This window comes from Amphiura filiformis, chromosome 3 (genome assembly GCF_039555335.1).
Source record: "Amphiura filiformis chromosome 3, Afil_fr2py, whole genome shotgun sequence".
NCBI classification, from domain to species: domain Eukaryota; kingdom Metazoa; phylum Echinodermata; class Ophiuroidea; order Amphilepidida; family Amphiuridae; genus Amphiura; species Amphiura filiformis.
In genome coordinates this window covers 5,348,446-5,362,514 of record NC_092630.1, presented here as the reverse complement: position 1 = coordinate 5,362,514, position 14,069 = coordinate 5,348,446, and the positions used below count along the sequence as shown (strand labels likewise).

General features: G+C 35.9%; 2 protein-coding genes across 2 annotated transcripts; both read right to left on the bottom strand.

Moving 5' to 3' along the window:
* Positions 1–1,482: 1,482 nt before the first annotated feature.
* On the bottom strand, positions 1,483–3,807 carry LOC140147925 (uncharacterized). Its single transcript, XM_072169720.1, has one exon. The coding sequence runs from the start codon at positions 2,663–2,665 to the stop codon at positions 2,000–2,002; it is 666 nt and encodes a 221-aa protein (XP_072025821.1). The 5' UTR covers positions 2,666–3,807; the 3' UTR covers positions 1,483–1,999.
* Positions 3,808–5,065: 1,258 nt separating this feature from the next.
* On the bottom strand, positions 5,066–12,747 carry LOC140147026 (15-hydroxyprostaglandin dehydrogenase [NAD(+)]-like). The gene is made up of 7 exons (XM_072168798.1): positions 12,655–12,747; positions 11,148–11,274; positions 10,723–10,829; positions 10,198–10,279; positions 7,990–8,072; positions 7,202–7,422; positions 5,066–5,325 (listed from the first exon to the last, which is right to left on the bottom strand). The coding sequence occupies exons 1-7, from the start codon at positions 12,745–12,747 to the stop codon at positions 5,151–5,153; spliced, it is 888 nt and encodes a 295-aa protein (XP_072024899.1). The 3' UTR covers positions 5,066–5,150.
* Between the last annotated feature and the right edge of the window lie 1,322 nt (positions 12,748–14,069).

Here is a 14,069-nt window from a genome sequence, read left to right as displayed (position 1 = left end):
GAGGTGTAGATTTCAAATGGAGTCACCCATTCAGGTAACCCAATTTGAAATTCACACTCCTGTGTGGAAGATTAAACCATGTCTTCCATAGGGGGTGTATGGATTTCAACTGGAACAGCCAATTGCATTTATCTTAATTTACATATGATCACCTCATGTTAAATCAGCTCTATACCATAATTATGTGTTTATATTTTATCCAGTTAGTACATACATCTCATGTTTGTAGTGTACAATTTTGCAAGATTCCTTTTTGATGCTGCAAAAATTATAAGTATTGTGGCTAGTTTAGCTAATTTTATACGTAGACTAAAAACTGAAAATTAAACATATTATTAACACTTAATGAACAGGGTTCCTTTTGAGCTATTGAACAAGGTCTTCCAATTATTTAGCATTAGCGCTTCTTAGTGACACTCCATTAATTGCAATAAAATGCCTGAGATTAACTAAACCTCAGTTAAGGTTAGCAACTATTTGAAACTGTTTCGATTTGGTAGTTCACATCATCTACCGAACGGGGGTGAGCTTTGGCAAAAGTTGCATTGATCATTTCATAGCGAGTGTATAGAAGAATTCAAATATCACAGATATACTTTTGTAGGTTCTGTGGTTCTTGAGTTATGTTGTAAAGAGGGCTGAAACAACAACACTTTTGTAAATCATACATAACTCATTAATAACAATCAATCAAGCAAGTTTTTAAAGTATGATTTGTAGAATGAACTTTTGCAAAGCATCAATTCAAAGTAATATTTTTCAATAGTATATTGATTTAGATAATGAAAATCGATTTTTTATTTTACTACTTTGACCAACAATACCTAGACTACCCTTAAGTGGAGGTACATTTAACCAATGGAGGCACCAGGTGATGGGTTCATATCCCCCACCCACCCATCCCAAATGAATGTTTAAAAAAAATGGGAAATGTCCAATTTCAGGGCAAATAATTGCCACTTTTATTAGATGCGTCTGAACGTTTTGCTGTGGAAATTCACTCTCCCCTCACGAGTCACGATAGAAGCTAACAATGAGTAAAGGATTTTAATGTACTTATAATTTACTCATAGTACATGTACAAACAATTGTAATTTTAAGATATTGGCCTTCTATAGTCATGAATTAATACAAAACACTGCCATTGGACAAGATGTCTTAAAAAGAAGTGTCAAAATAAAAGTTCTGCATCTTCTTTAAATGAACAAACTGAATAAAGAGTATATAGGCCCGTAACTAGGGGAGACGAGGGGATTCTCGTCCCCCTCCCCCACCCCATTTGCCAAAGGCCAAAAAAAAGTCCCCTTTTGACCCAAAAAGTCCTATTTGCGACGTGAGTGAAAAAATAGGTTTTTATGCCTTTCAAAATTCTGAAAAATAAAGTTACTCCCCGGTCCACTTTTCAAAATCAGCCTCCCCCCCTTAAAAAAAATCCTGGTTATGCAGGCCTGAGAGTTAATGTTGGGTATTACTTGCAAGAGAATAGACCAAAATAAAGATTTTGTAGAAATTATGTAATGAAGAATATAAATAGTGAAGAAATATGGTGTTGTTTAATTATTCTCCATAATTTTACAGTCGTGAGTCAAAGTGATGTGAGCCTAAGGTTACTTTTTTTCACAAGATTAGTTTTGATCTTGAATTAATTGTTAAAAAGATTTTAACCTGAAATATATGTCAGAGTTGCAAAAATGGTTTTTGTTTTCTTCAGAATTTTGATCCTTAAAGAATCATAATTACCTACATGTATGTATGTAATCTAAACAATCCATTTGAATTATGAGTTCTTACAAAATAGAAATATATAACCATGGTGTAACTTCACAAAGTGTGTTATGGTTTATACATTTCAATGAATTAAATATTTCTTAACTAAAAATAGTCTTCACTTCAATAATAAGAAATATTTTCACATAAAGCTACTGCTTTTGATCACCAGGTACAATACTGTAATAATAGTCTTTCAGTTATGGTCACGTTACGTCGATGACACCTTTGTTCACTTATCTTCATTGCTTTCCAAATCAGAAAGCCACTGTATCACATGCAATCCTTTATTTTGTACCTCATTCTGATTATCATCATGATCTTGTAAAAGTCTTGGAGTAATAGCAACACTTTTTTTATCATCTGAAGAAGTTTGTTCAGCTTCAGTATCTTTATGTCGTTCCACTTCATGTTTTTGTAAAGTGTCAATCGTCAGCTCATACTTAGCTAGAATAGGTAATGCTATGCCTAGGTTTGCAGGCTGAGATACTTCCTTGCTGGTCTTATCATCCTCATCATACATGAGTACAATATTCTTATTTCTTTGAGCGGACCTGTAAGGAGGCTCCGGGGATGCAGACATTGACAATGGTATATCATCGCAAGATAGTGAGTTGTTGATTGGTTTGCTTATTTTTGGAATCTCAGTTTGTGATGTTTTCCTTGTTCTTTTTAACTTTTCTTGATTATTTTGGCGTGTACCAACTCTTAAATTCAGCTTCTGTTGGTTGTTATCGTTAGATTTTGTTATTTCAGTAATACTTGTATCGACAAGGTGTCCATTATGCTGTTTTTGTCCACGTCTTCGAGTTCTCTGCTGCATCAGACCGTTTATACGTTTACCCGGTTGACCCACCTCGGACTGCTGCTGCTCCTTCTTGTGGCTTTGATTACTCATTTTCAAGTCGGTTATTCAAGAGAATATGATTACACTTCAAGTAGGCCTATAGTTAATCCTATTACATCAAGGTTCAAGTTTAATGTCTCAGTGTACTAAAATATCGAGTGCCAGGTTCAAATCCAGCCATAGCATATCTCAGAGTACAAGTGGTCTTATTCGATTCTAATCCTTAACCATGAAATACCTCAAGTTCTTCTCGGGTGATCTCCAAAAGTGTTTTTCCGAACTGTGCAGTGCTATAAATCTCCATCATGTCCGTTGCTTAAAAATGGTAATGCTAAAACGATTGTTTGCAGCATGGAAGAAAAAGATACGAGTTGGTTACAGAATCAAGCCACATTAATACAGTAGTTCTTGTCCTCATGTTGGCTAGTTGAATCACCTGGCAGAAGTCCACTTTGGTTATTTAAATGTAGGCCAAATGAAGTTAAATATCCTTATGATTATATCCTTTCGTGAAAATTGGCAGAGCAAGTAAAGCATGCCACTCAGGCATGCCAAGCCTTGCTTCTAGCCTCAGTCATGTTAGTCTATTCAGTGCAATGCAATTATGTTCAGTGGTACAGTTAAATGTTAAATATAATTATATTGCTCTCAACATAATTAAGTCAATATTGATTATGATACCTAAGTGTTTTGTACGGGAATCCACACGGTCCTCCCTTAAATATTGGTATTGATTGCTCAGGGATTCTCATACTATACCAATACATCGATATCATAGGCCAGATCGATTTCATCGCATGCAAACAAGCCCGAGGTATTATTAGCGCTTCACACCCCCTGAAAAGGCAACCAGTTTCGATAAGAGAAATAACACAGATGTATCAATACTATCAAGGATCATTTATTGATTTGATCAGAGAAGTTTAACATCACGTGGAAGGCTCATGACATATGACTGGGGTTATTACCCCCCTCCACTTCATCACCACCTAACATGATTGGACTATACAGAAAATACAAATTCATTATTTTGTTCGAGTGGATATTCATACGTACTGGTTGATAAAATGAATTAAAGGCCCATTCAGTGAATACAGTGATTTGCTCATCCGGACGATCGTAAAAATCATCAAAATTCAGATTTTGGTACCTTTGTCATTGTCATAGATGTGCTAACATAGCCTGCGAGTGGTCCAGCCAAAAGCCGTGTATTTAAGACAAAACATGACATTTTACACAAATCTGTAATTTAGATACTGATAGTATCTAAATTAGCTACATGTATTTGAATGGGGATTCAACTTCGTCAGTACTGCCGGCAGTACTGCTGTTTTCTTGTTTTTTTTTGGGTTTTTTTGCCAAATTTGTTATTTCAAAAGTACCAAATGACAATTTGAATGACTTATCCTTCACTTTGACAATTTATAAACAATTTTAATTTTTTGTGTCACTTGCGCTGGGATCACTGAATGGGTCTTTAAGTTTTAACTTCAACACTACACTATTTTTCGCTCACCTGGAATGTTTTCACTAGTCCGACTTTAATTCATTATTTTGTTGTAGTTGATTTGTACCGCGGGGCACTCAACTTCAGAAGTGACGGGTACTGATGTGATTACCGGAGTTTGGGGTCTATATATCGCCTATAAATGTTGTTTTAAAAGGGGGCCGGGTCATTGGGTATAAACAAATGAGAAACTGAGGGTTCATTTGGTGTAAAATACAAGGGGGGCATTTGGTATAAATTTTGAAAAAAGGGATCATATGGTGGAAAAAATTCGTGAGCAAAATGAATACACATATATTTTCATTTACAAGTTTTACGACAGGCTTTTTACCGTTTCCGGTGTATCATATCTTAGATTTGTTCTGATGTCACCTACAAAAAACTGGGAAAGGTACCGTATCAATAGACAATTTGCAACCAAGTGTAGGTGACATTCCAATGTCTAATTATGTTAAGTTTGAAGAAGTTACCATTTACAGAGCCAAAGTTATATAAGAGTGGAGGTAGAACTTTTTGAATGACCCTCGAGATAGTTGTTATGTTTTATATATCCTAGGCAATTTAGGGGCCTATAAACAATTTTTTTTTTTTTACACTTTTGGTGGGATCACCGAATGGCCTTTAAATGTTAGGCCGTATAAAATTAATGTTTTGGTTCTCGTCCCCTGCCTCCTCAATTTCTTTGATTTGTTAGATTTTTTTTATAGATTTTTCAATTAGTTTAGACTTTGGAATGATTTATGAATTTTTCATACATATAAATAAGTTTATTAGAGAACAAGGACCACTTCCAAGTCTTTTTGTGGTACTCTAGGGGGTTTATACCTCAGAATCTCACATTTGAAAAAAAAAGTGCCTCATCGTTTCCTCGAGCACTGTTGGAAAAGACCGAAAACTACAGATAATGCTGATTTTACACTGAAAAAAACCACCTCCCTCCTCATCAATTCATGAAAATCCTCTGGACGAGAACCAAAATATTAATTTTATACGGCCTTATGTAACACGTGCATATATCACCATCAAACATTAAATTTGAATCTTATCCATCATTTTCAAGTAATCGACATTGAGAACATCTTCCCGAAATCTCTTCTGGCAATCTTCCACTAAGATTGGGTTTCCTTCTAGTTGAGGCATTGCCGTTTCACCGTTGTAATCGTTTTCTATAAACATCACCATGGCATCCGCAACACTTTGAATACTAAACAGAAACGCAACAAAAGAATATATAGATATTATTACATTTTAATATTGGTTATTCAGTAGACTAAATGGTTTTAGACTTCTTGGTTATTAGACTAAATGCTTTTAGACTTATTGGTTATTAGATAAATGCTTTTAGACTTATTGGCTCATTAGACTGAATAGACTTATTGGTTATTAGAGTAAATGGTTTTAGACTTATTGGTTATTAGACTAAATGGTTTTAGACTTATTGGTTATTAGAGTAAATGGTTTTAGACTTATTGGTATTAGACTAAATGCTTTTAGACTTATTGGTTATTAGACTAAATGCTTTTAGACTTATTGGTTCACTGAATAGACTTATTGATTATTAGACTAAATGCTTTTAGACTTATTGGTTATTAGACTAAAATGGTCTTAGACGTATTGGATATGACTATTTGGTTTTAGACTTATTGGTTATTAGACTAAATGGTTTTAGACTTCTTGGTTATTAGACTAAATGGTCTTTGACTAAATGGATATGACTAAATGGTTTTAGACGTATTTCACATGACTAAATGGTTTTCGACTTATTGGATATAAGATTAAATGGTTTGAGACTTATTGGTTATTAGACTAAATGGTTTTAGACTTATTGGATATGACTAAATGGTTTTAGACTTATTACACATGACTAAATGGTTTTGGACTATTGGATATAAGATTTTAGACTTCTTGGTTATTATACTAATTGGTCTTAAACTTAATGGATATGACTAAATGGTTTTAGACTTATTTCACATGACTAAATGGTTTTCGACTTATTGGATATAATGGTTTTAGACTTATTGGTTATGGTTTTAGACTTATTGGTTATTAGACTAAATGGTTTTAGACTTACTGGATATGACTAAATGGTTTTAGACTTATTGGATATGACTAATTGGTGTTGGACTTATTACACATGACTAAATGGTTTTCGACTTATTGGTTATTAGACTAAATGGTTTTAGACTTATTGGCTACTAGACTAAATGGTTTTAGACTTATTGGTTATTAGACTAATGGTTTTAGACTTCTTGGTTATTAAACTAAATGGTCTTAAACATAATGGATATGACTAAATGGTTTTAGACTTATTTCACATGACTTATTGGATATAATGGTTTTAGACTTATTGGTTATGATTTTAGACTTATTGGTGATTAGACTAAATGGTTTTAGACTTACTGGATATGACTAAATGGTTTTAGACTTATTGGATATGACTAAATGGTTTTAGACTTATTGGTTATTAGACTAAATGGTTTTAGACTTATTGGTGTTTAGACTAAATGGTTTTAGACTTATTGGTTATTAGGCTAAATGGTTTTAGACTTATTGGTTATTAGACTAAATGGTTTTAGACTTATTGGTTATTAGACTATATGGTTTTAGACTTATTAAGTTTTAGACTTAATGGATATGACTAAATAGTTTCAAACTTATTGGATATAAGATTAAATGGTTTCAAACTTATTGGATATAAGATTAAATGGTTTTAGACTTATTGGTTATTAGACTAAATGGTTTTGGACTTATTGGTTATTAGACTAAATGGTTTTAGACTTATTGGATATAAGACTTAATGGTTTCGGACTTATTTGATATAAGACTAAATGGTTTTAGATTATTGGTTATAAGGCTAAATTGTTTTAGACTTATTGATTATATAAGCAGGTGTGAATTCAACCATGCAGCCCCCTTTTTATTTGCCGCTCGTTCCAAGTTAATGGCGTAGAGGGACCCGTCAAGTCTATGCAAATTAGCTATTTATTTGGTTGTAAAACGCAGTTTTAACCTCTCCTTCCAATAATTTGACCATTTCATTTCAAAGTTAAAAGCCTTTTCTGATACATGTGTATACTTACGTGCACATTGCTTTCTTTAACTGAGTAGGAATCCCTGCCTTCATTTTGGCCGCTTCTTTCATCATACGATCACCATGTTGCGCGAAACTTTGATGCGTGTCTGGATTGGTGGAAAATCTGGGACCTTGTTTTTGTGAACTTGAAGGTGGTCTGTCTATGACTCGAGTTGGACAAAGAATGTTTATTCGAATGCCTTTCTTCTTGATGGTTGGATCGAATAACTGCAAGATACGAAAACTAGTTTCAAAAACGACAGCATGATTTTGCAGACCTAATTTCAATCCCATCTGCAATCGGCACCAAGGGGTAGTTCTACCAAGGTTTTCCCCGTCCATCAGAACAATAAATAAATCACCTAAACCTTTTTGGCTAAGTAGGGGGGCCTAGATTTAATTTATTTTAAATATTTTGATCGGCCCCTTGGCCCTTACTGATGTACGGTATAGGGGTGCTTCCCTTCATACTCCACTGTATTGTATTGAGAATCACAACCGTTAACCGTGTCCCCGGACTCAACAACAAACTTGAGTTATAGTGCTCCTGGAGCATTGTGTGCTGACGACTCACAGTCACTAACTGTAAAAGGGGCTGTGCAATAATTATGAGCCCTGGGGTAATATTTTCATATGGCGTGTCAAACTCAAATTGCTTCCCCTACCCGGTCTGCAAACCGTCCCTCCCTATTCATTGCTCATAATTATTGGACAGCCCTAATAGCTTTCCTCCACCGTTTTTAGATGGGCGTTGGCATATTTAGGCCTTAATATGTATAAATACTTTATACTTACTGCTATATTTCTGCTGAACGCATTGATGGCACACTTAGTGGCACAGTAGCAAAACACGGGTAACGTCGGAACTCCTACGAGAGCTGATGAACAAGGAAGTCAATATAGCTAGGCCTACTCTAGTATGACATGCATATGCCCTCAGCCCCGCCGCCCCTCCCCGCGGTCAGGGCCGCACTGCTTAATTCATTTCGTTGCAAGTTCTTTTGCAGAAAACTAGCTAAAACTGAACCTCGGTTTAGACTGAAGTTTCAACCAAAAGGAATATGTAATAATGGATCATGAATACCGAACGTGCATGCCGTAAGAGGCGAAAAACGTGGAGAAAGATATAATGAACAAACACATATTCGAGCCAAACAAATGATATAAAACGAAGAAAATTGCTATTTCATTTCCAGCGCCTAATGCGTGTAGGCTATTAGCTCGCTGATCGTGATGCACGTGTTCCGAGCGGAGCTTCACGCAGCTTGGACCCCGGGGCTTGGACGTATGAATAAGACGTAAGACGAATGATCTGTACACAGTTTATACGTCACTGATTCACAGTGGCGGCGCCATGGGGGGGAATGCCCCAGTCAGAACTCTTGCCCCCCCTGTTGCCCCCCAAAAAACCCAAAATTACGAAAATTTCACTTTTTGCGGTAATTTTGCGCAAAATTTGTTGATTTTGCCCCCCCCCCTGAAATTCACTTTGCCCCCTAATGCCCCCCCCGAAATAAAATGACATACCGTACGCATGAGCCGACAGTCAAGAGCCTAGCCATCATTCGATCGATCGGGCTCGGAATAAGAACTTAAATTTTACTGTAATTAAAGAACTTGACATTGTCTGCACTAGCAGCTCTAATTTTATACCACTACAGCCTGTCTCAAAAAAATTGTGCAAGTGAATTAGAAAATACCCTTGTGTACAATGTAAGCCCGAAACAACCGCTATATAGGCTATATCCATTGCATTATGCCCTAGTATTCATCCGTAAAGCATATAACAATCCATGCGGTATTAATTAACCCCACCCACCCCCACCCCACCCTTTAGAAGTGACGGGTATGTGCCTACTGGCGTCGCACAGTAGGGGCCTATCGGTACAAAACGTTGTTTTAAAAAAGGGGGGTCATTCAAGCAAAATAAAAAGGGGGTCATTGATGGGTATAATAATTTGAAGAAAAAAATGGGGTCATCGGGTAGAAAATTTTGTAAAACAGTAAGCAAAATTCTATTTCTTATACCAAATTTCCGTTACAAATCTGAAGTAAGAGAATTTTACAGTTTCCGCGTTATTTTGTGACATTTTGATGATACAATTTTAGAAAAAAGGGGGTCATTGGGCAGCCGTACCTTCAAAAATTAAAACGGGGTCATCGGGTATGACATTTGAAAAATGGGGGTCATCGGGTAGGCCTATATGCGACTTCAAAAAAGGGGGCCTATTGACATGCACGGCATAGGCCTTCTTTCACTTCCAAAGTTGATTGATTTACAACTTTTTGCACCAAATTTCATAAAAATACTTACTTATACTTATAACATTCGGCCGAAGCCAGGCTAATCCCAATAGTGCTCAGATGCTACTAAATTTAAGGGACGCCATCCGGGTATGATGGGACAGGGATATGGGAAGAGGTCCGATTTTAGATGCAGGAGGAAAACCGGAGCACCCGGAACAAAACCTGCGAGGACGAGCATGGATCGGCAACCAAACTCACATGTGGCGCCGCGGGGAATTGAACCCCGGCCACAGTGGTGAGAAGCGAGTGAGAAGACCACTACACTAACCCGCCCTCCCTTAGTTATATACTTGCAGTACGAAATTTAGAGCTATCAAGATGGTGCCACGACTGTCACTCAAAGAGTCACAACATTAAGCAGGTTTAGATCTATGACAAGTTACCAAAGTGCGGACTTTCTAGTGTTGTGTTTATAATTGCTATAGTATATTAGGGACGCACCATTAGATTCTCAGGGTGGGGGTAGGAAGTTTTTGAAAGAAAAAAAAATTCACCCACTACATGAGCAAAAAAACAAACCCATCAACACTAAAAAAAAAACTTCCCCCACCTGTGTATAAATGCATGAAATTAAAAAAAAACATGCCGCCTTCACGAAAAAAAAACTTCACCGCCTTCGGCGGCGAAAAAAAAATTCTTTCCACGACCCAACTTCCTACCCCCCGAGAATCAAATGGTGCGTCCCTTAATGCTTACAACTGGCCGATGACATGTTAATTACTACTCCGCCTTCTGCCATGTGTTCCATCGCAAGCAATGTCCCATAAATTGTGCCATTCTTAAAATAAACGAAACCAGAGAACAAATGTAAATGTTCTCATCCCATATTATTTGCTAATGCCGATGGACCCAAACTTTTAATTGTATGATAAAATACAATATGATCAGCGTTTAACTAGGATTAATCAAAAAGTTTCAAGTATAGGCTTCAATTCTCAAATCCATTTTATATGCTTGTAGACGGGGTTTTACGGTATGAGGCCACAAGACCTAAATGGATATGAACTCGGGATATCACAACAAATATTTAAATTGGTGTCAGACATAGGCTAATGATAAAATAATTATCCCCCAATGCTGGATTTCGTTGTAACTTTTATTTGTTAAACTGTGATTTTTACTTTTTTAAATAAAGTACGATTTTTATCGGAAACCTATATCTGAGAACTGAATAACAAAAATATCAGGACAATATGATTATAGACAATTAAAAAAAGTTACCAGGTTAATTTGAAACATTCGTTCCCAGGTGACTTCATTCACTATTGCAGCATTATTGCATACAATATGAAGGCTTCCAAACATGGAGACTATTTCTTGAAACGTTTCTGAGTAAGAACAAATGACCACAATCAGTTACATTATTATGACACTGTATTTTACGTAATTCAATGACAAAAGGCACGTCGTTGGTTTTTTTTTTTCTTTCTGGTTGATCGCCTGGAAAAAAATGCTAGCTGTAATTAGCAATAATTTAGGCATCTTTAAGAGCTGGGCACATATATGCTAGAATTGACTGAAATTGTGCTGATTTGCCTGATTCCTTGATTTTTGCTTTGTTTTTGAGGGGGGCGTGGGCGCCGGACGTGCGCCGAATTTACTCCTATAATCCACAACTGTCTATTATGTAAATAGCAAATCCATACCTTTCATCTGATCTTTCGACGACACATCGCATTTTTTAAACACAATGGTTTGATTCGGGAATCTTTCTTCGAATTCCTTCTTTGTTTCTTCCCCTGGTGTCTCATTAACGTCCAAAAAGGCAACTCCCTGCATGAAGGCAAGTGAAATAGCTATTTTTAATCATTTAATTATCGGCCAATTTGATGGAAATCAGTTTTTAAGGGATGAAAACAGAATTAAGTGAAGTAGGCCTATTATAGAGGGCCACTGGCGAGAGTTTAAGGGCCTATGCACACTCCTTCGACATCAAATACTCGACGTCGAATATGGAGTATGAATCGGGCCTGCAGCAAACGCAAAACGTTTTTACAGAAACCGTTTAAATGTCGGGTTATACCGTATAGAGGGTGTAAAACGTTTTAATAACATTCAAAAACATTTTTGAAAAAACTTGCTACAAAGCATTCTAATTAAAAATAATGTTATTCAAAAGGGCATTTCGTGATCCACAGCCACATCCCCTCACTTTTCTCATAACATTTTTATACTTAATTCGTTCAACAAAAATATCGTCAAATTTGAATTAGTTCTACCCAGTGGGCACATCAGAAAATTGACGTCAATGCAACGTCGGAACGTTGTATAATGGTTGTAGGATGGTTTTATATGAAAGTTTTTTGACGTAAATTGGTTGTAACGTTGTAATAACATAATTTTACTACCATGGGCAAATTTTGTTATTACACTGACGTTAAACCAACCATAATGTGCCCGGCTGTCGTAAAATTATGTTATAACAACGTTAAACCAACCAATTTACGTCAAAATAACTTTCATATACAACCATCCTACAACCATTATACAACGTTCCGACGTTGCATTGACGTCAATTTTCTGATGTGCCCACTGGGTAACAGAACGAAATTATATACAACACTGGTATATGGAGCATGTAATACACATAAATCATCATGATCATGCGTAACTCGCAAACGCAAAATCTGAATCAACTGCAATTTTGGGAATAAGCTTTTTTTTTCGTTGATACTCAAAAATGTCGTAAAAAGAGGATGCTAGGATCACGAACAGAGGATGATTTAAGCACTTCCCAGCAAGTCTTGCGGTTAGCACAGCTGTGTGAGTGAACACGACACCACTGCCCGCCCACTGCATACACACGTGCATGGTTAAATTTGAATTTGGACAGATATATTTACAGTAAAAACACCTTCTAGAGGTTGGTCGATTTCACATTTTATGTTATATACAGGAGGTGTGAATTATCCTTCATGCATACATCACTTTAGATCTGAAATCGACCAAGAAATAATGACACACGGGCAATTCTAAAACAACATCTTTTGCACAGAGTTCAATGGGATTTGAAAAGTAAAGTGGCAGTTGAAACTCTAGTGATAACACTTTTACAGTGCATGATGGGGCTTCCTTAAATCATCCTCTGGATCACGAAATACTCCTTGAGTGTTGACATTTTTTTTTAAATATATCAAATACTCAACAAATTACCTTTGCGCCTTTTTGAAGCAGGTTTTCCACTAACACTTTGCCTATTCCTTCTGCACCGCCGGTTACTAACCCATATTTACCGCTAATATCCATTTTGAATAAATTATTATGCTTTGAAAATAATTTTGTTGCTTATATATAGCATTTTGATGTTTATTTAACTTCAAGAACGGTCCAAAATACAGGGCCAATGTTCGAGAGGTTATAATCCGCTATTTGTTTTGACCTGATAAACAGAAAACATGCACTTTGTTTTAGGAGAAAAAATGGTAACACAAAAAGTGCTGAATTTCAACAAATTCCTGTGTATAAAGTTCTGCATATTTTATTTTCGTCTGTACATCATGTTATAGTTACAATATTACAGGGTGTATCAAAATGATTGGTACCGACTTCTTATTTTTGCAGAATTTTTTTTTACTATTTTTTGTACCAGTTTGTGGTTAATTGTCTTCATATTTGAAATTATAGGCCTAGTAGTTTGATCTTCTCTAAGAATTTTAGATTTTTAAGATAGCACGTTCAGAAGAAACATGATTCTAAAGGATATAGGTATTTTTACAATTTTCATCACAACGCTGGATCAGTAGGCCTATAGCGCCCATTTTCAAAGCTCTATTTTACTACAAATACCCTTTAAGTGAAAATGATGTGTTAAAAATCTTTTTTCCTTGTCTTTTTTTCCTTGCCTATTTCTTCATTCATATTGTATATAAATTTTATTGGTCGAGAGTAATGCCTTAGGACGGTAATTTAATTGTAGTATAAGATGCATTAAGATTACTAAGTATAGATGGTGTGGCAGAATGGTTATAGACTGTAGACAGTGTCTGTTAGGTTAGACCTGGTAAGAGTTATTGGAATGGCTCCACAGTATTCCACACTTCAGCGTGGTTTCATAGGGAAGAATTACTGGTTGACACAAAGCTATGGAGAAGTGCAGAGAAGATTTAGACGATTTCAGAGGAGTATCCCATATTAACATGCTATAACTTATGGCAGTGACAAAATGGTTCCATCCCAGATGTTAAAGTTCATTTAAGATTGGGCTTCACCCACAGAATTATTTTTTTCTTTCTAATACATCAGTCCCGATCAGAAATTTTAAAGCGATATTACAGACTCATCACTTTTCGCATCTGCCTGTTTCTCTATTTTTACCTCTCCCCCTTTTTTTTTTTTTAATTTTTAATAGCGCGGCATTAGACCGAATGCCGATTTTAATTTGCGCAGAGTAGAAGTGCTCGCTTTAGGATTATTTTCGCTATATCTACTGAAGATAGCATTTAGAATCTCGTCCCGATTCATTGCATCTTTCTACTCTAGAAGTAATGTTTTACATTATTTTCTCTAAATTTTTACTTCATCATGTAGCGGCGATTTTTTTCTTTCTAATACATCAGTCCCGATCAGAA